Source organism: Dipodomys ordii, unplaced genomic scaffold, assembly GCF_000151885.1.
Source record: "Dipodomys ordii isolate 6190 unplaced genomic scaffold, Dord_2.0 Scaffold151, whole genome shotgun sequence".
In the NCBI taxonomy this organism is placed as follows: domain Eukaryota; kingdom Metazoa; phylum Chordata; class Mammalia; order Rodentia; family Heteromyidae; genus Dipodomys; species Dipodomys ordii.
In genome coordinates this window covers 4668404-4696372 of record NW_012267367.1, presented here as the reverse complement: position 1 = coordinate 4696372, position 27969 = coordinate 4668404, and the positions used below count along the sequence as shown (strand labels likewise).

Here is a 27969-nt window from a genome sequence, read left to right as displayed (position 1 = left end):
AACTGGTTTTAAACCTGGTTTCTCAGATCTCAGATTCTTGATAAGTTAGGATTACATGAGTGAGTTACTGGTGCTCCATAAAATTCATGTTCTTTACTTGGAACTTTGGCTTTTCAGAAGATATGCTATGGACCTAGGTAGATTTTGTGTTGGAAAGGGAACAAGATCATATTAAATGACTTCATATTCGCCATGACACAGGCAATTTTCTCCCGATATAATTTCTTTTACAGCGCTGACCTTTTGGATTCATCTTCTTTGAAAGTTTGGACGGGGGCAGTAATAATCTGCTGTTCCCTTGAAGGCCGCAGTCCCTTCCTTACCTGTAATAACAATCTCTCATCGCCAATGACGGCAGCTTGGTTCCAATTAATCACTTCAGAGAATGGCAACTCCCATCCATTGCTGAGCATCACAGGGACACAGGCAGCCTGGGCAAAGAAAGGCCTCATGAGTGTGGGGAGACAGCAGAAACGAGCCCATTCTGGGTGGGAAAATCAGTACAAATTCAATTACCAGAATATGGCATGTGTTGGATGGACTGCTCAGGCCAGAAAGTAAGTCAGTCACCTTAGGAATTATCAAGACATACAAGATTGCAAATATCTAGACAAACTTTTACAACTTACAAGTCTTGCCTTAGAATGTTCACGCCCATTTCTCTTTTAGTACTTAGTTTGGCTGACTTTACTTCCATGGAAACAGCTGGCCTTGTGGCAGAAGTTTTATTGATGCAACAAAAGCTTTCATCAGCAAGATCCAAAGGTAAAACCAACCCTGAATCTAAATGGTTTTGTGAAAGTGCCACAAATCCACTGGCAAAGTAGACCTCAATGTCATGACAGAGAAAGAGGACAAGGGGGCCCAAACCTCCAATGCAACACCTTGTGGCCTTTACTATGTCAGGATGTTCCTCTTTCTTTGCTCTGCAGATTTCTAATCCAGAACCTCACCCCCTCTGTGTGGACTGATGCATACCAATTTACCATCTGCACAGGCTCTAACAGCCAATACACATAAATAAGCTAATGACAACACGCTGGTTCCAAGTAACTCATAATCAAAATGAGAGAACAATTTGCTCCATGTAACGCCCCCCCAAAACTGCAAGAACTCAAGCAATGACATGCTACACCGAACACATGGAGTGTTCTGGAAAAAGACTTTCAAGAGAGGGAAACTCTTCTGTGGGAGGATGTGAAAGGCAGATTTGCAGCCAGGCCAGTAGGGACAGAAAATGATGAAACACTGTAGAAAATGCATGGATTTGGACAAGGTGTAGAACACAAGGGAGGAAAGAAACGAGAACAGGGAGGCAGGAGGGGAGACACAGAGAGCTTGCTTTCCTCTACACAATGGAAGAGGGCTGGTTGCTAATTCCTGGTAATATGAGCAACTGTCTCAGCAGGAGAAGGCTCTTCTTCAGTGACCCTGAGAAGCAGATAGACTCCCACACAAGCTTCCAGAGATGGAACAGGATTTCAAGGTTACAGAACTTTGGAATAGCAAGGCCAAGTAATACTGTCACCCTGGGGGGAATTTAGAGGAAACACATGGCAGAAGACCATGGGGGAGGATGAGACTTAAATTTTAGTTTTGGGGTATGCCAGCAACATTCTGTTTTCACTGATCAGCTTCCCTGGAAAGAGCAGTACCCCTCTGAGGAGCCCAGACGACCAGATATGCAATCAGATCAGCCTTCTATTTGCAAGTACGTCCCCAGTGAATCTTCCTTCCTCATGACACAGGTACGTACAAAGGCAGTGGATCAATCCTTAGCCTCCTCCTCTGCAAAGGTGTTTCAGATTTTCTTGAGGGGAAAAAAATAAACCCTCAAATCCTCAAGGGAAACCTTATCTCACCTTTAATTATCTCAGGGGAAGTGATAAGGTCACACCTATGGAGTAGGACTTCAATTCTTAGCTCTAGTCTGGGAAGTTTCCGGGCCTCTTACCTGCAAAGCCTCCAGGAATCTGAAGGACCCAAGCCTGCGACCACGAGGAACCAGACAGAAAGTGGCATTGTGCAGCATTTCCCGATAATCATACCTAGAAAGAAAGGAGGACTGATCAGTAAACAAATGCCTGCCAGGAAAGGGGAGATGGTGATCATGTTGGACCCAGAGCAAACCCAGAGAACCCTGGGGAGGAGTGGCTCTCACTTTACTTCTTTTGCTGTTGTTGTTGTTTAGAAATGTGTGTGTGTGTGGGGGGGTCATTGCATGAAGAGCATACATGTAAACAGTTACGTAGGACAAATCATTTAGGGTTTGTTTTGTAAGCCGCATATAAAAAGACAAGTCTAGGGCTGGGAAAGTGGCTCAGTGGTAGAGTGCTTGTCTTGCATGCATGAGGCCCTGGGTTCGATTCCTCAGCACCACATAAACAGAAAATACTGGAAGTGGTGCTAGCCTTGAGCTGAAGAGCTGAGAGGCAGTGTCCAGGCCCAGAATTCAGGCCCCATGAATGACAAAGAAAGAAAAACAGAAGAAGAAGAAAAAAAAAGATAAGTCTATGTTGGTACCAAAGAGAAATGAGGTCAAGGGAAGGGGGAACAGACAAATGAAGAGAAAGAAAGTAGGCAACTGCCCACCCTGTGTACATATGAAAATGGCATAAAGTAGGTCAAGGGGATGGATGGGCCTGGGAGAGGTGGGGAGAATGATGGAAGGGGCAGCATTGATCAAGACGCACTGCACTTACAAACTGACAAAGCTCCATTGAAACCCTGTTGCTCCACGACTTAATGACAGCTCAAAGAAGACAACCATCGTTCAAAGCAAAACAAAGTCTGATGGTCCTTGTAATAACTGTCCTTTCCTAGATAGACTGTGCTTCCAAAATCAGGTTTTTGTGTCTTGAGGAAACAGGTGGTCCCAGAGGCCTAAACCTTTATCATCTTCTCTTTCTTCTCTGGTGCCATCCATTAGGTAAAACTAACTACACTGCTCCTGTTCTCTACTAGCTAACCCATTAAAAATGACTGGGGAAAATCTCCATCTTAAGCACAAAACATTTGTTTTCTCCTTCACGCTGAAGAACAGTTCGTTAAAAAAAAAAACACTCAGCAATCCCCACACAAATACGGCTGTATAAGAATGGCCAACATGACTTAGAAGTAAACAAGGTGGCAACATTGAAGGGGGCTAGCCTGAAAAATAGGGGGAAACATATGCTGAGAGGTAAGAGAGAGAAAAATTAGTAAGGAGAAAGGGAAACTGAAATACAGAGGGATAATTACTTCGTTTATTCAAATGTCATTGCATGCTATTACAGTGTTTTTGCATTTCAAAAAATAGGTAACAGAACATAGGTTTCATCTGTCTCTTTATGCCAGTGAAGCTTAAAAACAACAAAAAAAAATTTAGGACTGTCACTTTAAAAGTGATTGCCACAAATATTCGTACATGAAGTTTCAACTTCATTAGGAGTTGAAGAAAACTTGGGAAACTAGAGATGGCGCATGTCCTAGGAAGGCTCTGATTCTAACAGCCAAGATAAAAATCACTCTCATTTTTTTTAAGAGCTTCCAATGCTGAGCAGACAGGTGTGACTTTGACAGCAGCATATGTCACCAGCATTTTCTGAGTCTAATAGTCTAATTTAATCATAGCCGGAAGGCACTGGGTTCTTCCTTCTCCCTCTTTTTGGATATTGATATATACGTTTATATTTTTAAAGTCCACATCTATTTTTATATTCTCATACAAACCAGGCATATGGGAGTAAGCCAATTTTCAATTATAAACCCCATCATTAAGAAGAGACATCAGGCAAAGGACCATTTGCTTAAACAAGCATGTACAACTAATTTGCACAAGAAAAGGTCACTGTGAATAGATTAAGATTACATCCATTGAGAGTAAAATAAAAAAAAAGCCTTGCTGCATTAATTAAACTGCGAAATAGACTTCAAAGTAGAAAAGATTTTTTTCAGAAGGATCAAATTTAGTTAAATAAAAGAAAATATTAAATTATGATGGTAATGACTTCTCTTTTTTTCAGCAAACATAGAAAAATGGACAGGTATCTACAATTTCAAATGTTGACATTGTTAGAATCTTTATCTAATAATAGATAGAGAAGAAAGAAACACACATCCACACATCCACAAATTTATGTGTAAAGTTTTGGCTGATTTTTTTTTAAACATAGAAAGGTTGAATATACTTGAGACTACAGTAAGATTTAATAGATGCCCAGAATAGAAACCCCTCAGGGATAGCACAGAAGGTTCTATATTCTCATCATTAGGCTGCTAAAAATGTGAAACCCTATTAGTGTTCTGGATTGTAACAAGTTTCAAAGTTGCCAGTTGGAGGAAGAAGGACAGAAAAGTTATGGGAAACATTCAGATGACAGTTATGCTAAGGGGCTGCCTTTTAAATGGGAGTACAGTAGAATTTATTGCTGATGAAGCAAACAAAGCGACATAAGTGAAACTTACAGTCATTCTCACAGTGAAGTGCACCCCAGAACAAGCTGGGAGGCTACTTAGCTGAAAGACTCTGAGCAAAGTTCAGGCACTTTCTGCGCCTGTTTCCTCATCTGCAAAATAATAAAAGTGAGTTGGACTAGATGACCTAATGAGTCAGTTTTAACATTCCATTAGTCTTCATGTTATCACATTTAGCTAAGAAAGAAGAATGCCATTTGAAATTAGTTCAGTGCTTGAAAGGTTTCCACAACCATCAGAAATGTGCAGGTATGTACATAAGATATCACTTAGACTTCTAAGTACATGCAATCCATCGTCCCACCTTTGTTTTGAGCCTATGAATTACTGGTGGGTTCTAACTGAAGGTATAATGATAGCATCTACATGTGACATTCATGCCTCCAGGTAGGCTGTGTGTTAAGTACTGAACACTCAACATGTTGAGTTGCTCTTTTCAATACTTAAACCTGTTTTGCTATTCAGACACTCTTTTAAGAAATACCTCAGATGGGGAAGGGACGTAAATCCAGGAGAGAGCGAGGGAGAGGGAGGGGGTGGTGACACTATCCAAAAAGAAATGTACTCTTTATCTGTCTTATGCAACTTTAATCTCTCTGCATAGCACTTTTATAATCATAATAAAAATTAACAAAAACAGAAATACTTCAGACATGGTCTCATTCCTACAGCTGTTGTCCAGAGGTCTTCTCTAGCTGTTAAGATTTTCCGAAGACTGACAAACTAATAAGATGAAAACTCTCTAGGTAACGGCACAGAAGTTAGAAGAGTTTTCCTAAGTGATTAGAAAGAAAGTGCAATAATATTTCCTAGGGGGATTTACACTTTAAGAATAAAACTCCTCTTGTAGACAGCCTTCCAGAAGACTGAAGAACTCTGTGCATATTCTCCCCAGAAAGCAATAACTTAATTAGTAAAAAGAAAATTAAAGAATGTATTTAAAGTTTCTTGAAAACTTTCCCTAGGGCATAATGACAAAAGAAGAAATGTTCATTCAAAAAAATCTGTTTAGCCAAGCACTGGTGGCTCTTACCTGTATTCCTAGCTACTCAGGTGGCTGAGATCTGAGGATTGCAGTTTAAAGCCAGCCCTGGCAGGTAAGTCTGTGAGACTCTTATCTCCAATTAACCACTAGAAACATAGAAGTGGCACTGTGGCTCCAAGAGGTAGAATGAAAAAGCTTAAGAACAGAGCCCATGCCCTGAGTTTAAGCCCCTCACTGACAAAAAACCAAACAAAACAAAATCTATTTAGTTTTGGCAAGAATTGCTGGTGACATGCAATCCATTACCACTATACCTGTTATGATTTCTACCTATACAAGTTCTACACTGGCTCATGACTCCAAAAGCTAAGTAAAGAAAATATGTGCCAATCATAATCTGATAAAGAACTTTTATTTCCCACACATAAAGAACTCTTCTAACTCAACAATAAAAAAGATAACCCACTTTAAAAATGGGCTAAGAATTTGAATTGACATTTTTCATACAAAGTGCCAATAACCACACATACACACACAGAGTCAAAGCCATTAGTAACTGAGAAAATGCAACTCCAACAAGTTTTCACTCACCAAGATGGTTATAATATGAAAGGGTAGATGAAAACGGGTGCTGATGATCATGTGGGAAAAATCAGACCTATTCCCATATTACTGCTGGAAGATTTAAAACGGTGCAGCCACTTTGGAAAAATAGCTTGGCAAGTCCTTTTCAAACTAAAAATGGACTTACCATATGACCCAGCAATTGCACTCTTGCATTTATCTCAGAGAAATGAAAACTTCAATATTTGCATAGAAATTTGTCCACCAATGTGCATAGCAGTTTTGTCTATAATAGCCCCAAATTAGAAACTTCTCAAATGTCCTTCAATGCATGAATGATGCAAAGGATTGTGGTATATCCATAGCCTAGAATACATCTCATCCAAACACAAAAGGAGTTAGCTATTGATGCATACATACAACAGTCCCAAGGAGACTATGCCAAGTCAAAAAGCCAATCTCAACACTATGTAACATTTATGAAATAAGATAAAAATAAGGATGGAGAGCAGATTAATGGCCACCATTGGTTAGGTATAGGGGCAAAAGACAGGCACATTTGATAGGCTAAGTGGGAGAGAGCAATCTTTTAAAGTAGACTAATTCTCCCCTGTTCCTTAGGTTTAGAAATGTAAATCACATTATAATCACACATGATCTACAAGTACAAGATAAACAAGCTATCCTATGCCAAGGAGCTAAGTCAATGAGACAACTAATCTGAGAGACGGTCCAGGTTGGATTAATAAATAGTTTTGTTAGCCTTTTCAGATGGCATTACGCTCCCCATTCTCTATGTAATGACACAGAAGGCAGAAGAGTTTCCCCAAGTGACTGCAAAGAAAAATGCAATAAAGATGACATGACCCTGACTTTAACCTAGAGACCAGTACCACTCAATGGCCATAATAATTTTCTCCCTAAAGTTGCACTGAATAATGGATGGGATATACCCCATTTAAAATGGGCTATGTAATAATGCATAATTGAAGTCCTTTCCCTCCATATGAAATGCATTTTTGCTGGCAGCCATTCAGTGTAACCGGGGAAGAGGGACAAGAAGTCACTGGGTCACAGTGTTCTTCCAGCCACTAGCTGAGAACATGGTGGGAAATGCAAATTCTCAGCCTCACCCAAGTCTGCTGAGTCAGAAACTGGGGGGAAAGGGACTAGGGTGTGTTTTAACAAGCTCTTCAGGTAATGATGACACACCCTACATTTTGAGAAGCATCAACTTGATACTTAAGAGGTTGGTAATTAAAAGCTTTAGTGATTCAATAGCTTTAGACACAGCCAAACCACGGTTCCAATTCCAGCTTTGCCATTTACAAGCTGAGTGATCTTGGGGAAGTTACTTGTTAGTCTTAGTTTCCTAGCTGGCAAAAGGGGAAACGTACTTCTGTGGTGAGGATAGATTTTAAGTAAGGCACAGGCACATTGTAAGCAATCCCATAACCGGTAACTATAATCATTACAGCTGAAGGGAGGCAACAACATATAAAAGAAAACATAGGCAGTTTATAGTTAGGAAATCTGGGTGGAGAAATTGGGTTTGGGATCTATTACATTCTGTACGATCCCATGCAAATCATGCAAGTTCATTTAACTTCTCTGAACCCCAAAACTGTGAAGATCAAATAAAGTTATGTACATGCAGAGTAACTGCTAAAGCACTATGCAGTTGTGAGCTACTATGGTAAACTGTATCAGAAGAGAGAAATAAGAACATTAAAAAAGAAAACAATTAAAAAAAAAGAAAGAAATTAAAACATTCCCAAAGACAGAGCCAAGAGACAAATGTGGACCAGATCCTTTAAAGTCAAATGAAAACAGAAGCTGTGAATCACAACAGAACAGCAGCTTCTAATTGAAAGGCTCTTGCTTTATTATCAAAGTGGCATAGTCAAAGATGTTTCTGGTGCCCCATGCAGGTCCTCCTGTGGTTTCTACCGTCACTTTGTAGCATGTACATTTGCCAAATGAGTCCGCTTTCAACTAACCAAAGAGGACAGGAAGGATGCAAACAATCCAGACTCTCATCTCTGCTCACGCAATTCTAGTCTCTCCAAGATATTAGGCGTATTTCTTTGTGAAATCATTAAACAGCAACAGCTGATCTGTTCCCTCCAGACCCCTCCTCATAAGTAATTAATCTTCTCTGCTTATGCCCAGGTTCAAATCATATCCCTCACAAAATAAAGGAAGGGAAGAAAAAAATGATTTTATAACTATTAGAGTCCCATAAAGTGTACTGGAATGGGGAAAATAAAATTAACATCCTTGGAGCAACATTTCTGCTTTTTAGTTGTTGTTCATTCAGTGAACATGTGTCTACCACATGTCAGGCACCGTTCAAGGGGTCTGCAGTAAAAAGGATACATTGTTCAATGATTATAACCCAGTGAGGGATTTGCCAGGATGAAGACATGGGGTAGGAGTCATACAAAGAAAGTGTCTCCATGGAGAAAATGAGCCTCTGATCTGTTATGAAGGAAGCATCAGCCCACCGAGGGGTACAAGGAGCTATGGGCATTTGTGTGTGGGGGGGGGGGACAGCAAGTACAAAAGCATCAGGGTGAGGGGGAGCCCTCAGTGTGGGTGGCTAAAGTGGGGTGATGAAGCTACTGGCATAGGTAGTGACCGCCTGGAGCTCAGACATGATTGAGTCTCTGATAGGCTCAAGCAGAAAACTGGCATGGCACCAAATATAGCTTTGGCACATTATATCAGCCTGCATCCATGGGAGGTAACTAAGTACAGAAAGCTCCACCTCTGTCAGCATAATTCACAGCTAGGACCAGTAGTCTTAGGGTTTCAAGGCCAAGCTTCCTGATCCCAAGGCCTTTTTCTTTCAATTATAGCATGTTGCCTCTGGTCAGTCTATACAGCTTGTTGTGCCTCGAAATGAAATTTCTTATGAAGCCGAGTTCTAAGCAGTTTACCCACTTTTAGGACTGCAACAAGCAGCTATCACTTAAAAGGACTTTGTCTCACCTTCTCCAACTTTCACCCCAGGCCACTACCAGAAGTGTCAACCAAGATGGTTCTCTGTCATTTACTATGCATGTGGCTTTGGACTTTTCTTCTATCTTTCCAAACATAACACTTAAAAATTTCTTTTTCTTTTTGAGAAAACCATGAAGTTCTTAGCATGGTATAACATTGACTATGCAGAGATTTGAACTAAGAAACCATGAAGTTCTTAGCATGGCATAACATTGACTATGCAGAAATTTGAACGAAGACACCTGTGAGCAGGAGCTGAAAAGTGGGCCTAGCTGGCTGTTGTGCTACCTACGTCAGCTGTCTTGAAAACATGTGGCATGAATGAGGAAGTACTGACTCCTCAGTCTCTGACAATCCCCAGGCTTGCTGTCTCAGGTTCAGTCTTCCTGCCCGTGAATGAGCTCCTATAGATGCTGGGTTCAGGTAAATGTAAGCACAAGGAGCCGGGCCCTGGACGTGGCTGGTCAGATTGGCTAAAGCCTCAGGGACACACAGGTACCCTCAGGGGCAGGCACTTGCCACATGGAGATGATGAGCTTCCTCACACAGCAAATTCTGTGCCTTGAGCATTGCCTTACTGTTAGACCCACCAGGCACCCAGAGTTTAGCAATATATTTCTTTAGGATACTTCTGAGTGTGAGGCTGCCCGTCTCAAGCTGTCCACTAACAGAGAGCAATGCGCAGCTAAAACCAGGGACAGATATTTGTATTTATCATTTCATACTTCTTTGGCTTTCCACAGAAGATAGTCTCCTTTCTATGTTCATTGAAAATCCATTTCACCTGGCCACTGGTGGCTCATGCCTGGAATCCTAGCTACTCCAGAGGCTGAGATTTGAGGCCTGTGGTCCAAAGTCAGCCTAGAGAACAAAGTCTGTGAGACTCTCATCTCCAATTAACCACCAAAAAGTCATAAGTGGGGCTGTGGCTCAAGTGGTAGAGAGCTAGCTTTGAGTACAACAAGCTCAGAGACAGCATCCAGGCACTGAGTTCTAGCTTCAGGACCGGCATGCATGCACACACGCACGCACGTGCACACACACACACACACACACACACACACACACACACACATTAATTAATTAATTAATTTCAATACAGAGAAGAGAGGAAGATAACATTCTGTGGCTGAGCCTAGGGTATAAAGCCCCTGTGAAAGGCACTTACTGCTATGTATATGTAAGCCTTACAGCCACCTGTGAAATAGTTATACTGGCCTTCCTAGGAGAAAGTCAGGAGGAATCAAACATACATATTATCCCATATCTTTGTTTACCCTATCCTAAACATCTATAGATGGCTCAAAACTATAAACTTACATTAGCTGATAATCACTGTTTGCATATGCTTAATAAACATAGTCGGGCCCATCTGTTCTTCCAAAGGCATAGATGACATCTTGGTTTCTGTTCACTAAAGAGCAACTCGATAGTTAACCTATGAACTATGACAGCCATTAATGACATCAATTATAATAATCATCCCACTGATTAAACCTTTCCAGTGTGTGGGGCACTGTGCTACACAACCTGCACTTTCTCTTTGTAACACCTCAATCTGAGCATGCTCTACTGGTCCCATTTCACAGACGATGAAGGAGAGTGTGGAGGTTTTGTGGGGTTTTATACAAGGAAAGCAGGATCTGAGATGTGCTATGTTGCCTCTCAGAGCATTTCTTGGAAGGACAGACGAACTGAAGCCAGCAGAGGTGAAAGTGACAGATTTCTAATCCATTGTGCCTCATGACATTACTCTCAGGAAGCTTTTGGGAAGGTTTTTGTGAGGTTTTATAGCTCCAGCTTTTCTACTCAGTGATGCCAAATTTCAAAACTATTCTGAGATAAATGCAATTCTAAAACACGTGGGAACAAATTCTCTGCTAGAAATAAAACAATTCTGACAATGCTAAATAAAGGGTTACCTGGGCACAAGGGGAAGAAAAGACATTAACAAGAAAAGAGCCTGCAGCAACAATGGCCGTGAAGGGATAAATGATCTAGAAGGGGCATGTGAACCAACGATGGGGAGACTTATCTTAGCAATAACCTTTCACCAGGCATTGTGCCACAAGGAATGGCCAAGTAGAGTGGGGCCAGAGAGCAGGGATCGAAGCCAAAGAGAACCCGTACAGAGCGGTCAGCACGGAGGATGCCCTCTCCTGGGATAGGCCAACAACCAGAAGCCAACTGTGGAGGGGGTCACTTCATGCCTCTGTCTTTCCATACTTTAAATTCTCCTCCTGTTGCCTGGCAGAAGCCCCTGCACATTCCTCCAGTCCCACCTCTACTCCCCTCCTGACTCATGCTCACTGTGAAGTTGCCCATTTCCTTCAGTTCCTTCTGCTGAGCTCCAGGAGACAGGGCTTCCTCTCTTGGGCCTATTTTTTTTTTTACTTAGGCCCACCTACCTCAGAGCCTTTCCTAGGGTAGCCACCCCAAAAGTGTAGCTAAATGGTAGACTCATGCTCTGGGTCCATCAATTTGAATTTAGTTGGAGCTATGGGAACAAGAAGGAGACAGAAAAGATGCAAGGCAACAAATTTTACCTCAGCTACCGACCAACATATCCAATTCCTGGCTGTGCCAGCCCTGCCTAGGGTGATGCTCACTCTTAGGGTTCAGTGGAACCTAAGTGACTTTGGGAATGGCAGAAATAACACCCTTTTTCTTGGTTTTCCTTTTGTATACTTCCCCTCCATGCTTTGCTGTTGTTATCTCTAAAGGCCTGACAACTTGTTAAAAACTGTCTTCTCTTAGTACAATAATAAGAATGGGAAATTCATGTTTCACTCCCGGCAAAGACCATTATTTGCAGATCAGGTTAAATGCACCCACAGCACTATTCACAGTGAATCTTCTCCTGGTCTTCCTTTGTCTCTGATTTGTTGAAAACAGCTGTAGAAGCTCCTCAAGGATGGCCTTTCTTCAAAGGCCATGACTTTCTACCTGCAGAAAAAGAACTGGACCCAATCCAGTAGTTTGAGGACCTCCTACAACCCCATTTCATTCAACTGCTTCTTCCTCCATCCCTTCTTTAGTGACAGAGTCTTGCAATGTGGCCCCTGCTAGCCTCTTAACTCTTTCTTGATCTTCCTAACTTTGTCTCCTCAGTGCTATGACTATAGATAGGTCCTACCACATGTGCCAACCTGGCCACTCCCCTTCTTCATCCAAAGCATCCTTTCTGGCAAAGCCAGCCTTGATCTGACCTCAGATGAGGAGGATGCTTGAGATCCCTGCAGAGCTGTTCTCTCTATGCAGAAAGAGTCTATCAGTACATTGCATTCTTTGTGTTTAATGTTTTGTCTGGTGCCTGCATTTAAGTGCGTATAAAGTACATTAAGAATTTAGTAGCCGTTCACAAAACAGCACTGCTAACCTTACCTTCTCACTACCATTAGCACTGGATTTCACTTGGTGACTTCTGCAGTAGTGGCCAGCTCTCACTCCTTGGCCTTTGACACCAAAGATACAAATAGGACCTAGGAGCTGTGTTAGGTGACGTGATGCCTACTCAAGAAACTCTAGGATATCCAACACAATATACAAATACAAGTTGCATGAAACAAGCAGTGATCTGGCTTGTGAATGGATAGATATGGAGGCATGACCCCAAGACAAAAAATATTTTTTATGGTGAAAAATCTGATGCCACATAATGCTGATTTACCAGACTACTCCTTCTTGAGGGGTGGGGACTAAGAAAGCCCGGAAGTCTAGATTCTGTCATTTCCTTTGGCAGACTGTCTCCTGGGCAGACAATCTGTAGCGCTGAGTCACCCCTCCTTCCTCCTCCAGCTGGTCATACCTCCCACAGCCCCCTGGAGAAGCAGCTAAAAAACTAGCTGATTCCTTGGTTATCCTTATTCGAAGATAAAGCTGTGGCACAGACAAAGAAAATGAAAGCAGCTATGGAGGAGAGATAGACCAGCTACCCTCAATGATGCCTTGTGCCTCATTATCTGCTCAATGGATATTATGTTTGAATATGAAGTATCCCCCATAGCTATGAAGTATCCACTATCCCCCATAGCTCATGTGCTGAATGTCTGTCTAGTCCTCAGTTGGTGGTGCTATTTTGGGAGGCAGTGGCATCATTGGGAAGTAATTTTTACCTGGAGGAACTAAGTCACTGAAATGTGTCATTGAAGGGCATAACTTGCCCTAGCACTCCCTCTGTACTTCCTGTCCATCATGAGATGACCAGACTCTTCTACACGTTCCCAACATCGTCATGCTCTGCCTTACAATACATCCAGTATCAATACAGCCTATGTAGGACCATATATGAAATCTCCAAAACAGTGTGCTAAAATGATTCTCCCTTTCAAGTAGTTCTCTTGGGCATTTTCGTCACAGCTATGCAGAAGTAACTAATACACTTGATAAATAGGTATTGAAAAGCTCCTGAGACCCTTGAAGAAGCAAAGGTAGAAAGCCCCCAAGGATATGTCTTCCAGTGGCTTGAGTAATTTCATAGGAGCTGGAGTTTGCTCACACCCCTTTTTCTGGTATCTCATCAACTCTACTCCTTCACATGGAGCATGAGTAGAACAACGGGAAGAATACTCTGATTCCTTCTAGCTTTAAAACAGATGAGGCTCAATCTTATTCCCCCTAAAATTCATTTTCCATCAGGTAGCCAATGAACCTTCTCCAATGTCACACCCAGAATGAAACCCTCTAATAGCTCTTAGTAATTCTTAGAATAATATTGACACCCCTCACTTGGATGACAAGGGACCATAAATAATGACGTCTGCACATAGTTCCAGAGGCCCCTCTCCTTGCTCACCAACTAGTTACAAGATCCTGCTCTGTTTCTCAGCACAGCACACTTGCTTTCAACCCCTGGACTTATACTAGCTGTGCCCTCTACCAAGAATATTCTTCTTTCCCATCTATTTCAAGATGCCCATTGGTATGCAAACTGACCTGCTTCAGAGAGGCACTCTCGGATCAGACTGTATGCTGCTAGCTCCCTTCCCATTGCCCTGTTTCATCTCTGTACTGGCATTTATTGCTGTCTGAATTTACACGTTTGTTTTGCTGGCTCACTTTATTTCTCTCCATACATATATTGTATAAGAGCAGGAACTTTCCCATTCTTATTCATCACTATACTCAGGCTCTAGTACTGTCTGTGTGTCAAGCAATAATTGTTTAAGAAATTGTTGTTGCTGAGCTCAGGGGCTCATATCTGTAATCCCAGTTATGTAAGAGTTAGAAATGACAGGATCATAGCAACCCAAGTAATAGATGTTAACAAGATGATATCTCAAAAATCAAGTCAAATGTGATGGCACACACCTGTCGGATAGTAGTCTGGCTCAGGGGAAACAGTGAGACACCATCTGAACAATAACTAAAGCAAAAAGGAATGGGGGTTTGACTCACGTGGTAGAGTATGTGCTTTACAAGTGAGAGGTCCTGCGTTGAAAACACACACACACACACACACACACACACACCAAATACAGTACCACAGGAAAAGGGAATGAGAGAAAACACGAAAAAAGAAAAAAATGGAAACAGGCAAAAGAGAAGAAACTTGTTAAAACAATGTCAAATCATTCTACCCTTCGACCATTCTTCATGGGTCTGAACTACTTATGAGATCATCAAATGTCTAGATTTCTGGCACTGTTTGCAAAGAAAATTCACATGACAAGTTTGTAAGAGAATATGGAAAGTTCTTTTTCGTCTTTGTCTTATCAATGCTAGTCTTATTTCTCTAGCTAACGTTAAGATTCATCAGCTTCCACAGAGGGTATCTGATTTGAAAACAAGAGCCCGCTGAAAATGTCTTCTGAAGTTTAGAAAACCAAACTATTTTTAAAGAAAAAATGTCATTAGACATATTTATGCAGAATCACCTAATCAAATATGCACAAAATAGCCACGATATACCTGACTTTGTCCAAACTAAATTATTTTAAGCAAGTGACTGAGTCTGTGCTCATCTAAACCAGACTGAGATCATTGTTTTAGCCTTCTGTGCCTGGTAAGGCCCACTGAGGATCAAGCCAGGCAGTTACCCAATAGCACTGTGGAGACCAAAGTATTTATGCATATAAGGAAGGATGAGGCTAGACTTTGTCGTGGAGTGCTTTTAGTACCTATGAAACACAAAAGTCTGGCATTCTGTATGTTTCTTCTCTTGTTTGTATCTCAAATTGTTATGGCATATCCCTCAAATCCATCCACTGCCTCAGAAATACAGACCGTTTTCCAAAAGAAGCATCTGGAAAAGCTAACTTGTTACCATAATCGATGATGAAACACATCATCCCAGGAGGCTAAATGGCCGGCCACGATTCTCAGTTTTGCACTGTATTAAGTTTCAGCTATTAACCAATCCATCTGTTTTCAGGGTATGAATTTGTAATGAAGATGGCTCTGAACTGTTGACGATGGAGCTCTTCATGAGAGTGAGCAGTTCTGTCACGTGGAACATCTTGTTGCTTGGTTTCCATTAAGGTATCTTGGCTTTTAAATAAACTGTCAAGTAAAACTTGGCATCAGAACATAAAGTGAGTAACTTCCTTTGTGGAGGAGCTGACAGCTCAGCTGTGTGTCAGATAGATAGCTGCACAGAGCCTGCTCCAGAGGCAATTGCTCTTTGGATTCATGCCTTTACCACAAACTGCCTTTCTCAGGATTAGGTCTAAGCAGATTTTGGGGATGATCTTCATAGAAAGTTAACCGAGCAATGGCCAATCAACCATATCACTTTCCACAAGTGTTGGTTTTAGAATTATAAAAGTTTTGGAGGTGTGAAAACATAATTGGAAAACTTTTTTTCCCCCTGCTTAAAGGGCTAATTGATTTCACAGGTGTTTAATTATCATTTGCTGTGAGATAATACCTTGTAGTGCCATAAAAAATGGATTTAATTTTCGAGTGCTTGCAAAACCATTGCCAAAGCCAAGTTAGAGCTAAAGCTAGATAATTATTCTATAAATCAAACACACTGCCTCCTTTCTTTGAAAATTTTAATACTTGGGGATAATGATATTTGACAACCTTGAAGCTAACATGAAAAAAAATTTTCCTGCCAAATGCCAAAAGGCAGCCACTGGAACATTGCAGGCAGTCTGGTTCATTAATGATGACTCAGGGAGTCTCAGGACCCTGCCTCTGCCTGTAGGCTTCCCCAAACCCGCCAATGACAAGAGCATTGGTATGTGTGCAGACACGATGTTTTTCACTGAAAGCAAATGACCATCCATTCAAGAAAGTCTACAGGAAAGCAGAAATAAAACTCAAAATACTCCTAGCAAAAGAGGAAGAGGAAGAAGAAAAGCAAAAAAGGGAGGGGAAGGGGGGGAGACAATGCTCGGGAATGAGTGCAACTCTCTACTTTCAAACTGAGTCCTGGAAAATTGCGCTAACCTTGAGCTGAAGAGCTGAGGGACAGTGCCCAGACCCAGAGTTCAGGCCCCATGACTGACCCAAAAAAATTTTTTTTGAAGAGTTTCCTGTCTTATTCTTAAGGCATGACTCGTGCATTCTGTAGTAACAAGTGAAGAAAACCAAGAAATTAGAAAAATAAACAAAAACTGTTAACAGCTGGACAGCATCACAAAGACCATCCAGTTCAAATACCCCATATGAAAAATCAGCCCAGGGAGACAAGGTCAAGTCACCTGCTCAAGATACACCAGAGGAAAACCAAGCTGAAGAGAGTGTACAGAAGAGGGTAAGCGTCAGCTTGCAAACAGATTTGGAGTCTCCTGCTCACCCAAAGTCTAAAAATAAGAGAAATATGGTTTAAAAGCGATAGAGAAGAAAAAATAGTGAAGCTTCCTTCCAAAGAGGAGGAGAATTCTTCAATGGAAGCCAGTTCTAGAGAGCTGTCCTTGCCTTAAATAACTACATGGGCATTTCATTGGTGCCATGTTTCAATTTTTCCTTTTTCCCCACCAGAGCTACTGAAGTTGTAACATATCCACACACACACACACCTCTCTCACTTCCTGGACTGTTGGATTCATGCCTCTGTACATTGTTTGCATGTAACTAAACTATTGGCAAGACAAGAGTGTAAGGCAAGATACCATATAACAGATGCAACTCTTCGTTGCTGTCTTTGGGTTCTAGCAGTAAAAGTTTGGGTCAAACACTTGTGGGCAGCAGCAAGGGGAAAATGGGATCCACTATGAGCATCCAAAGAGATGGCATAAAAACTTACGGCAATGAGTCAAAATGATAACAGCTGATATGGCCTGAGAACTCACCAGATGCCAACTCTCTGAAAAGCATGTGTGCCCATCTGATCTCTCCAGCAGTAGCAGTGTTTTCCATCTCATTTTATGAAAGAGGAAATACTTCATCTATATTCACCTAAGAAGTAGGCAGTGAAGACTAGAACTAAGGTATTCTGTCAGCAGGGCCCACAACACTCAGTGATTCCCTTCCTTAATACATTTTGGGGACACCTTATGAGCTAGCTAAGTGAGCTCTAGCTTGACAGGCACCATGAGGGCCACTAAGGACTCTACTGGGTTAATTTATGGCCTTCTAACCAGAGAGCTGGCTGGAACTAAGCCAGAACTTTCATGAGCCTCTGAAGTAGAGATGATGCCCTTCTCAAGGTCAGCTTGGGTTCTCATCCATTATTCTCCATCCTAGAAGATAATGCACTGTGCTCATTTGTTGTATTTTATTCCAGCCAGGATCACTTATGGAAGACTGAAACCTAAAGGCCTCCTCCTAAGACATTATGTGAGATTAACTTTCCCAACCTTCCAAGGGGATTTTAAGTCCCTCAGCAAACTTGTGTAGAGTCCCTACTGTGTGTACACATTATTGAAAACACATGGAGAGAGTATGGAAGAGAGAGAAAGACTGAGGATAAGGGCCATTCCATCCATCTACAAATCCATCCATTCATCTTCCCCTCCCTCCTGCCTTTCCTCTACCCACCTACTCACCCAGTCATCATCCATCCATCCATCCATCCATCCATTCCTCCATCCATCCATCCATTCACAAATCATACCTAGTGTAACTTTAAGTACCAGACATTCTATTTTCATTAGGAGCAAAGAATGTACTGGTAAACAGAGAAACAATACTTATGTTCCTTTACGGAATTCACCGTCTTGTTTAAGAGGACAGAGGAAATAACTAAGCATATAATAAGATCAACAGCTGTGGTGAGAGGACATGGGAGAGAAGTGTGACCTCAGGAGGTGGGAATTAATCTGAGCCCTCAGGGATAAACGTCAAGTGGGGCTGGGGTTGAGGAGGCAGCGTTGACAGTCGTTTTAAAGACCATTAAGAAATCTAAAATACATTTGGGAAAGCAAAATGCACAGGCCACCGCTAGCAGCCTCCACCAGGCAAAAGTACCTTGCTGTGACATAGACTTAAATCTGTCAGATGTTATGTAAAACAGTGGCTGGGTCTTCTTGCTAGCTGGAGAAATGAGTGTGATTACAGACAGGGAGACTGTAGGGTCTGAGCAGGTAAGCACATTCAGGGAACACGCTGATGGTAGTAAAGCATTCCAGATCCCACATAGCTACTGAGCGACAGCTAAGGGGCAGTTGGCATTAACCCACGTTACAGAGAGGAAAGCTGTGGCAGAATGTGCCTCACCAGCCTGATTAGAGTCAATGAGGGATGCTTATGAGGGTTCCAGTTCATTTCACCTGCTGGTCCCCCTGGGACCTACCTGCCAACTCCTCTACCTGAGCACCTGGTTAGGAACCCCTTTTCCAAGTGCTGCACAATTCTGCAGGCTCGGTAGAGATGATGTCACGTCCCTAAAATAATCATATTTTCACAGTAATTAAAAGCTAAATTCCCAACTCCCTAAATGCATGAGCGGCATGAATGCCTATATTTTGCCCCAACATTGAGCATCTCTAGGGTAAAAGAAAACCATGATAGGAAATACTAAAATGGCTTAATTGCTGAAAGAAAACAGCCATACAATGAAGTAGCAGCGGCCCGGGAGGAGAAGCAAACTTAGCTCCTGCTGGGATGGGCTTGCAGGGAAGGAAGTTGTTTAGAGGAGCAGGACCAGAAACCCAGCGCTTCTGCTCTTCCTGCAAGTGCTGTCTGCCTGGTGACCTGGTCCTGGGGCGAAGGCCAGGAAACACACTCACTGTGACAGGGACAAGGCCTTCCTGTAGACTCTAATGATGAGAAAAGTGGACGGGGCAATTTCGGTTATTGAGGAATTCGTCTGGCTTGGAGCCAAGAACAAAAGCAAAGCCACAACCAGCTTTCCCCACTGAGACACTGTTGTCTATATTCCTTCTAGACTAATTTAGGGATTATAGGACCTACCCAGAACTTCAGAGGCTACAAAATAAAGATCATGTTGGGAGGCCAGGCTGGGTCAAACCACTGCCACCAGCATCCTTCCCCTGAGGGAGGAAAATTTAAAAGAAAGCATTGAAAATACAGAGACAGATCACAAAGTTCATTTCCCATGCTTTATATCAAAGTCCTACCTAGAATAAGAAAGCTTTTCAGTAAGAATCCAAGAAAAAGCTTCTGCATAGCATAAGACATGCTTACAAAATAATGTCTTCACATGGAGATGATGATGGTGATAATTATGATAAGAAGTAGTAATGATGATGATGATAAAACACACATGGAAACTAAAAACACACTCGTGTGCAACACTGCTAACTGCTTTACATACACTAATATGTCTAAGCATCATGATCTAGGTGAATAAATACCATGACTTCCATTTCACAGCCCAACACTGAGGCTGACACAGATCCACTCCTATGTCCAGAGTAACACAACCAGTGAAAGAGAATTAGCAACTAAAGTAGGCCCCTAAAATTGAAGAGTGAAATGCTAGGTCACCTTCAATGACATTTTATACTGGCAGCTTTGATATCATAAGGAGAAACAGGTATAAAAGAGATCCTTCAAATCATTGAGAACGGAACGGATTTGGGTGCAGGTTTAATTCAAAGAAATTAACACCAAACTTTAAAACACATGCTGGTACTAAAGTGGCTTATTTCTATATTTTCTTATAAGGTAATTCATTCACAGTCTTGTCCCTCCTCTCTGCTTCCTAATCTCTGCTCTGGTAGGCTACTAGGCATATGTCTAGCACCAAGAAAAGCTTAACAAGGGGCAGGTGCATTCGGTTCACCTGCCCTATGAAATCATCTTAGCAGCAACAAAACACATAAGAACTATCCCCAGCCACTGTGTTAACACTTTCCCATGGGGAGGCTAAATGAGGACTCTGGAATAATGATGATAAGAAATAAGTCTCAATGTCCAATAGGAAACAAAGAAAGAAAGAAAGAAAGAGAAGAGGGAGGGAAGAAAAGAAAGAGAAGAAGAAGAAAAGAAGAAAGGAGGGAGAGGAAGAGAGAGAGAAAAATTTTTTTAAAGAATGAAATAATTGAGAATGCTAGGTATGAGGCTTTATGCTTATAATCCCATCCTGGGCTACACACAGAAACACTACTAATAAATAAACTATTCAATAAACAAACAAACAAATAAATATCCCGCTCCCAACAGCTTAAGATGTATTCCTTTTCAGTAGTTCTGATGCAAACTTGAAGAGCATGTTGAGTGGACTTTTTTTTTCCCAGGTGACTATGTTAGAAGAATCCTTATAAAATAGCACAAGTTAAAGGGACAACCACCAGATACAGGGTTCACATGCAGACAACATCTCTGGACTGTGCTAATTAATTCTTCTAAGCAAGAATCAGGGAGAAAATGGTTTACCAATGAAATGTGAACTTATTCTTCTGTCAGTGTTGTATTGAGCACACATTTTTTGATGAAGTGTATATAGATATGTGTGTATATATGTATATTTAACATAGTTCCACTATCATAAACCAGTGACCCAGGAATATCCTTTTTATAAATGAAAGAATGCATTCATCCCACAGATTAAGATTTTTGCTGAGGACCCTGAGCCTACATATCAGTCACAAATATTACCCCTGTTCATGGGTACATTTGCTTCCATACAAATGGAATCTCAGCATTTTCTTACTCACCAACATTTTCAAATCATGAAATTATATATCAAAATCCAGATTTTAGGTCCTTCATATATATAAAGTCAGGAGCCGGTGGCTCATGCCTGTAATTCTAGCTACTCAGGAGGCTGAGATCTCAGAATCGTGGTTCAAAGCCAGCCCGGGCAGTAAAGTCCCTGAGACTCTTATCTCCAATTAACCACCAGAAAACCAGAAGTGGCTCTGTGGCTCAAGTGATACAGTGTTAGCCTTGAGCTGAAGGGTAAGGGACAGTGCTCAGGCCCAGAGTTCAAGCCCTATGACCAAAACAAAAACCAAAACAAAAAAACCACCAAAACCCAACAAAAAACAGAAATATAAAGCCACCAGACCTCCCTCTATCTCCTTCCACCCCAGGGAAAATTGGCAAGTACTGTGATGGCTTAGCGTATTTCTGATGTCAGGTGCCTGGCCCCAGGGGTCATCTGGGCTAGTAACTCCTGGTCTGCAGATACAGTAGCTAGGGACCAGAAATGCTTCGCCTCAGATGGGAGAAAAAATGCTAGAAGCAGCTGTCTTATCCAATAAGGACTAATGATTTGACTTTGATACGAAACCTTTTCATTTGGACTATAAAATTTCCAATCTTTCTCTATCAGGTCATTTGGAACTTCTTTCCAAATTGCCGCCCTCAACACACCTGGACCATTTCCTAGGCTGAGTCGTCGCAGAAATCCCTCCCACCCCTCAACACGAGAACACAGCCGCCTCTGCCCTCCACAGCAAAGCAGCAGCCGAAAGTCACAAATGCAGCCCACTTAGACCCTGCTGGGCTGCGTCTGCTAAGTCCACTTACAAACTAATTCATAATTTACACAAGGTATTCAGGCATGCAGGTTGTGGTATAAAACATTTATGGACAAAGGGAATGGCCTGTCATTTTAAAAACAATTACATTTCTTGCAGCAAACCGACAAAATTCCATCTTCTGTAATTTATTGAGCCTCATAGGGCAATTTAAGTACATTTTTTTGGAGGGGTGTGTAGAGGGAAAGAAAGAAGATTCATATGTTCATTGAAATCTTTTATCTGAGAACTCAGATTTCCCAAAGGAAGATTAAAAAAAAATAGTTGTTATCTCCCTGAGCTATCCTGAAGAGAAGGTATTTACTATAGCTGCAAAACTGAGAAATCTAATGTATGCATGGAAAAAAACTAAATAGAGAACAAGGACACTTAACTATAGATTTTAGCCCTTGGACACCAGCGGAAAACTTTGTAGTTTCAAACTTGTAAAGCCCACAGGACAGAATTTGTGTACCTCTGATGAAATCCCACAGAGGCTAAAACTTGGGCTCAGAAAGCAAACCATGCTTCATGCATTCATTTTGTTGCCAGTAGGATTACAAAGTCTGACAGAAACCTTAGCACAGTCTTAGCTGCATTTAAAGAGCCAGCATGACCAGCCTTAGCAGTGCAGAACATAAAGATCCATTGAAAATGTAACTACCCAATTCAACCAGTAGATGGAGCACATCTACATGGCAAGTGGAGTCCCATCGAATTAGCCCAGTAAAAGACAAAATCCTGCTTCCTCCTCCATAATTGCCTAACAGTTAAAAAGAGAGCAATGCAGTCAAGAATTCAATCCTATAAAATTAAGAAAAGTGAGGGAAAGGGTGCAGTGGGAGGGATGGGTAAGAATGATGAAGCGAAAAATGAAGAAACAAAGGACCTCTACTTACTCTGTCATATCATTTCTAAATAACTCCAGTTCTTGACCACATACATGGTATACACATGCACACATCTGAGGGAAGCTAGGAGGAGGGCACAGAATCAGAGGGAAATGGGAAAAAATACAACAGAGGGTCCCATCAGCTGCACTGGACATTGATGAAAATGAACTAAGCAACTCAAGGGCAGCAAAAGGAAAGAAGTGCACCTATCACCCGGTTTGGAAGAAATCGTTGTAATGTCAAAGCTTATAGAATTCACAAACATTAGAGACCATGGTAATGACAATTTGCCTTGGGAAGGTAAAAATGTGTTTGTGACTTTAACTAAAGTAACACAATCCCACAATACTGTGAAATTTATGTAATCAATCTCAATAAAAATTAATTAAAAATGATGAAAGGGGTAAGACTGACCAAGATGCACTGTATTCATAAACTTTGTTGAATGGCAACTACTTAGTACAATGACTTAAAGGTAATAATGATAATGATATAATAGTAATAGGCAGTTGATAGTTTCCCTGGCTCCTCTTTCACTCCTATTCCATTGTGAAGAGTAGAGGGTAGAGACTAGTGGAATCAAAAGGATCAGCGCTGACCACTGAGAAAGCAGAAATACCTCTCTCATATCACTCAGCAGGTATGCTGGCATGCATGCATATCATTCAGTCGCTCAGTCACCTTCTTATTCTTACTCTGGACCAATGTATACGTATGAATGTTCCCTCCGCTCCTGTGGGTACAGATGCTGAAGAAATACAAACTTATATCAAAGTAAATGCAAACTGTGATAGGAGCTAAAGTATAAACAGGCCCAGCAGTGGCGGGGCAGATGGTAGAGAGTGGATGCTCAGACAGGTCCTCTCTGCGTATGCCACTAGAAACGTGTAAGAGCTTCAGAAAAGTCAGTTCCCTAAGCTGGAGGTGGGGTGGGGGTGAGGGGTGGAGGTGGTTGGTGAAAAATAACTCAAGAAGTAGGAAATGTGTGGGCTGGTGTCAAATTGCATGTTCTTTAATAATTTTTTAAAATTATCCTTAGCTGGGCACCAGTGGCTCACACCTGTAATCCTAGCTACTCAGAGTCTGAGATCTGAGGATTGTGGTTCAAAGCTAGCCCAGGCAGCAAAGTCCTTGAGACTCTTATCTCCAATTAGCCATGAGAAAACTGGAAGTGGCGCTGTGGCTCAAGTGGTAGAGTGCTCACTCTGAACTGAAGAGCAAAGGGACAGCACCCAGGCTCAGAGTTCAAGCCCCATGAGCAACCCAATATTTATATATATATATATATATATATATATATATATATATATATATCCTTAAGTAGTTGTACAAAAAGGTTTTAACATCTCAATCAATGGCAATCCTTTCATCATTCCCTCCAAGTTAGAACATTGACGCTAGAATCAAGAAACAAAGGGAACAAGGCCAGCAGGTTAAGGCGGTAGAGGTGCTAGCAGAGGAAGGAATAAGAGTGGTAAGGCCAAAGGTGTCTGCCTGACAGGGCAGTGAGTGTGTCTGGCTTTCAGAAATATACATGCATGCCCCCGTCCCCCCCCCCACTTGTATACTGCTTAACTTTCTAGGCACGATCTAAAAGTTCTTATCTATATAAACTTCATTTACTTTTCAAAATAACCCTACAAGGTAAAACTATCCTCTCCTTTATTACAATGAAGTAACAAAAGCACAGTGTAAAGGGAGGACTGTAATCCTAACTACTGAAGAGGCTGAGAGGAGAGGGTTGTGCTTCCAAGTCCATCTGGGTAGAAAAGCCAGGCACCAAAGGCTCATGCCCACCATCCTAGCTAGTCAAGAAGCTAAGATCTAAGGATACTGGCTCAAAGCCATTCCAGTCAGACTTAGCAGAGAAACCCCAATTAACCAGCAAAAAGGCAGGTGTGGAGGTTTGGTTCAAGCAGCAGAGAACAAGTCTTGAGTAAAAAAAAAAAAAAACAGTGAGAGTGTGAGGTCCTAAGATCAAACCGCAGTAAGCAGCCTCCCCTCTGCCCCCCCAAAACACAGAGAGGTTCAATGATTTTCCCTCAGTCACTCAACTACTATGTGTCAGAGCTCAGATTAGAACCTAAACAGTCTGGGTCAAGTTCTACATGCTCAGAAATTCCCTTTTCATTTCCATACTAACCCTGTATAATTTGACGTAAGGATGCTACATCTAGGCTGTGTGTGTGGGGGGGGGGGTTTAGTTTGATTTTGGTGGCAAAGAAGACCATGGTACGTGTGTGTGTGTGTGTGTGTGTGTGTGTGTGTGTGTGTGGTTTAGTTTGATTTTGGTGGCAAAGAAGACCATGGTACCCAAATAAAAAAGACTGATTATCAATCCCAATTGTGCCCACCACTCTTGCCAGAAGCCAGCTTCTTCAGGAGCATGGATTCTGTGCCCTCCCCACAACCCCAACTGCCTTCTGGCAGTAAGTCAGTGCGTTAGATATCTCGGCAAACTTTCAAACAGACGTGCATCCCTTGTGCTGACCATCACAGGCTCCAGATGGCCCCACAGCCTGGCCCCTTCCTCCTGTAGGCACTGCAGGCAGCCACGGCAGGAGCCTGAGGACCTGGGTGGAAAGGGCAGAGCCGCAGCAGACCTTCGGGAAGCCATGGGGAGCCAGGCTATATGTCATGCGTGCAAACAACAAGCCCTGAGCCCACTCAGCATAAATCACTGTTGGCATATATTATCTGCACCCAATCTTCCAAAAGATGAAGCTGTTTTACATACTACAGGAAAGGTTGCTGCTGCCCGTGAGCCTATCACCTGCTACCATCGACTCTACTCTCTTTCATAGCAACAAGTTGCCTGGGATTGTTACCACACTGAACGATTGGCAAGAATATTTATGTATTCTCTACTCACCCTATTGTTTCAAAAGAGGTAGCGGGGATGGAGAGAAAAGCATGCACTTTAAAGTGCATGGTTCAAACCAACTGGAAGTTTTTAGGAAAAACTTCTCAGACCAAGGCTTAAGTTTACATACCTTTTTCCTTTTTCCTTTTTTCTGCCTAAATTACAAGTGTGTTTGACCTTAGCTGGTGATTTATAAACATACATGAGAAGCTTCAGAGGGCAGAATAAGCCCAGCACACTGATTACAAAGCCATGCACACAGCCCCAGCATTCCTTCTTCTCCAGACAAACAGTCTTTCCCAAAAGTAGAAGCTCTATTTTCTTTTATAGAGCTCATATCTAACATTCACTTTTCTTAATAAAAGATGAATCACCATGATAAAAATCCAAAGCTCTCCCATCCAGAATTCATGTTTGAAATGAGCTGGCCACGCCATACAAACGGTTGTTGACTTTGTTGGAATCCCTTGTAAATTTCACTTCCTATTTATTAGATTTTTGTTTTTTCATAGAAGCCAGGAGTCTCAAAGCAAACCTCCCCTACCTTAATCAGACATAGAGAGGCCTCTCTACCATCTCCCGCTTGGTGTGCTGAGAGAAAAGCCTTCCTCATGTCTCATATTTCATGAAAACTTGCTCTGTTTCCTTCTTGCGCCTTTGGAGGGCGGAGATATCCTCACAGGGTTCTTCCCAATCTAAGGTAGCAGAATGAGAGGGAAGTGTATTTCTGACTGATGGATCTTAGAGCAAGGCTACCATGATCCTGTTCAGTATCAAGTCTATGTAGAGATAAGAATGCTAATCCTACAAACCTGTGAATACCTGATACCTGTACACTGAATATCAAGAAATGCCTTTTGGCCCAGGATATATGTCTGTTCTCAGTTCCATTGCTTTAGTCTACTCCCAATGGAGGGAAGTTGAGGCACGCAATAATACATTATTGAACACAGAAGCTATTATTGTTTATTATTATGTGGAGGCTCCCCTCCTAAATCCTAAATGTATGAGGCAAAACCACTAAAATCGGAAATAAAAATCATTAAAAAGATTTTTTTTAGGGATGGGAAGGTGGCTTAGTGGTAGAGCGCTAGCCTTGCATGCCTGAGGCCCTGAGTTCGATTCCTCAGTACCACATAAGCACAAAGAAAAAAGCCGGAAGTGGTGCTGGGGCTCAAGTGGTAGAGTGCTAGCCTTGAAATGAAGAGCTGAGGGCCAGCGCCCAGGCCCAGAGTTCAGGCCCCATGACCGGACCCAAAAAAAAAAAAAGATTTTTTTTAAGATTATACATGTAGATTATTTTGAATTAAGCAGAGACTTCACCTCAAAGCTACTGAAAACAAGCAGAGAGAAGTTATGTGGCTAAGTTGGTGAGGAGCAGCCAGGATTCTGTCCAGCTCTCTAGCACAGCTGTCTGTGGTAGCGTGGCATACCTGTCTAGCTAGCCACATGAAGCTAACTCCATCCAGCCCTCCTGCCCCTTTGAATTGCCAACCAAGCTTGGGCATAGAAAGAACAGCCTGAAACCAACTGGGCAGCTGGAGAGTCATTAATGAAATAGCTATCAATTAAAGTATAGAAACTCAGGCTTTTTACCATTTGGGTGTATTTCCCATTAGTATGTGAAGAGCCATTTTTGGAGAAGATTCTGGAAGTTGGTAGATGTTATTGAGAGTTGGTAGATCTTTCCGAACCTCTTTCCAAGCCCTATGAGTCTTTGTCTAGGAATGTGTTTCCCTAGCCTTTTTAAAAAATGAAGTGTATTTTGCTTTGTTCAAAGACACCTTCCCTTCTTAAACCAACTTGGAAAATCCAAATGACCCTGAAAATGCTCCACAGGATACTGAGTTTACTTTCTTTACTTGGACTGCACTCTTTGCTTTTAAATCAGAAAGCTTCTGGAAAATTTATGGCCCAGGAAGATGGGTGGAAAAACGGATGCTATTTAATGCAAAAATCACTAGAGCAGGTAGTGTGGGTTTAGGAAGGGGGGCATAGCCAGGCACGGGCCAGAGTGGACAGCCTGGGAAGAGAAGGAAGAAAGGGGGAGGGGATGAAATGTCCATCTCCACAGGCAATTCAATTTCCAGCTGCTCCATGGAGACAAACCAATTAGTGTGGATTGTCAAGGTGGTTTGTATGAATTGGCTACCTGCCCATTACGAATTGGACTGGGATTAACTAGCTCATTCTAAACACTTCACCAAACAGCAAATGGCCATATGAAAATGATTTTTAGTCACCAATAACATGTCTGGATTAAAGCCTCCAGGGTAAAAGCTGTGATAACCCTTCAGCAATCTTCAAGGAGACTTAGACTCCTGTAGATCTATCTGCCACTCCTAAATCCTCTCCCCCCTTCCCCCCTGACATTCACACTGTTTT

At 41.9% G+C, this 27969-nt stretch overlaps 1 protein-coding gene across 1 annotated transcript in view; it reads right to left on the bottom strand.

Moving 5' to 3' along the window:
- Ext1 (exostosin glycosyltransferase 1) overlaps positions 1-27969 on the bottom strand; it is a 273409-nt gene that overhangs the window by 33564 nt on the left and 211876 nt on the right. Inside the window, exons 2-3 of the mRNA XM_013032241.1 lie at positions 1955-2048; positions 324-431 (exon numbers count right to left, since the gene is read on the bottom strand). Of these exons, the coding sequence (XP_012887695.1) occupies positions 324-431; positions 1955-2048 (202 nt within the window). The remainder of the gene's footprint in view (positions 1-323; positions 432-1954; positions 2049-27969) is intronic.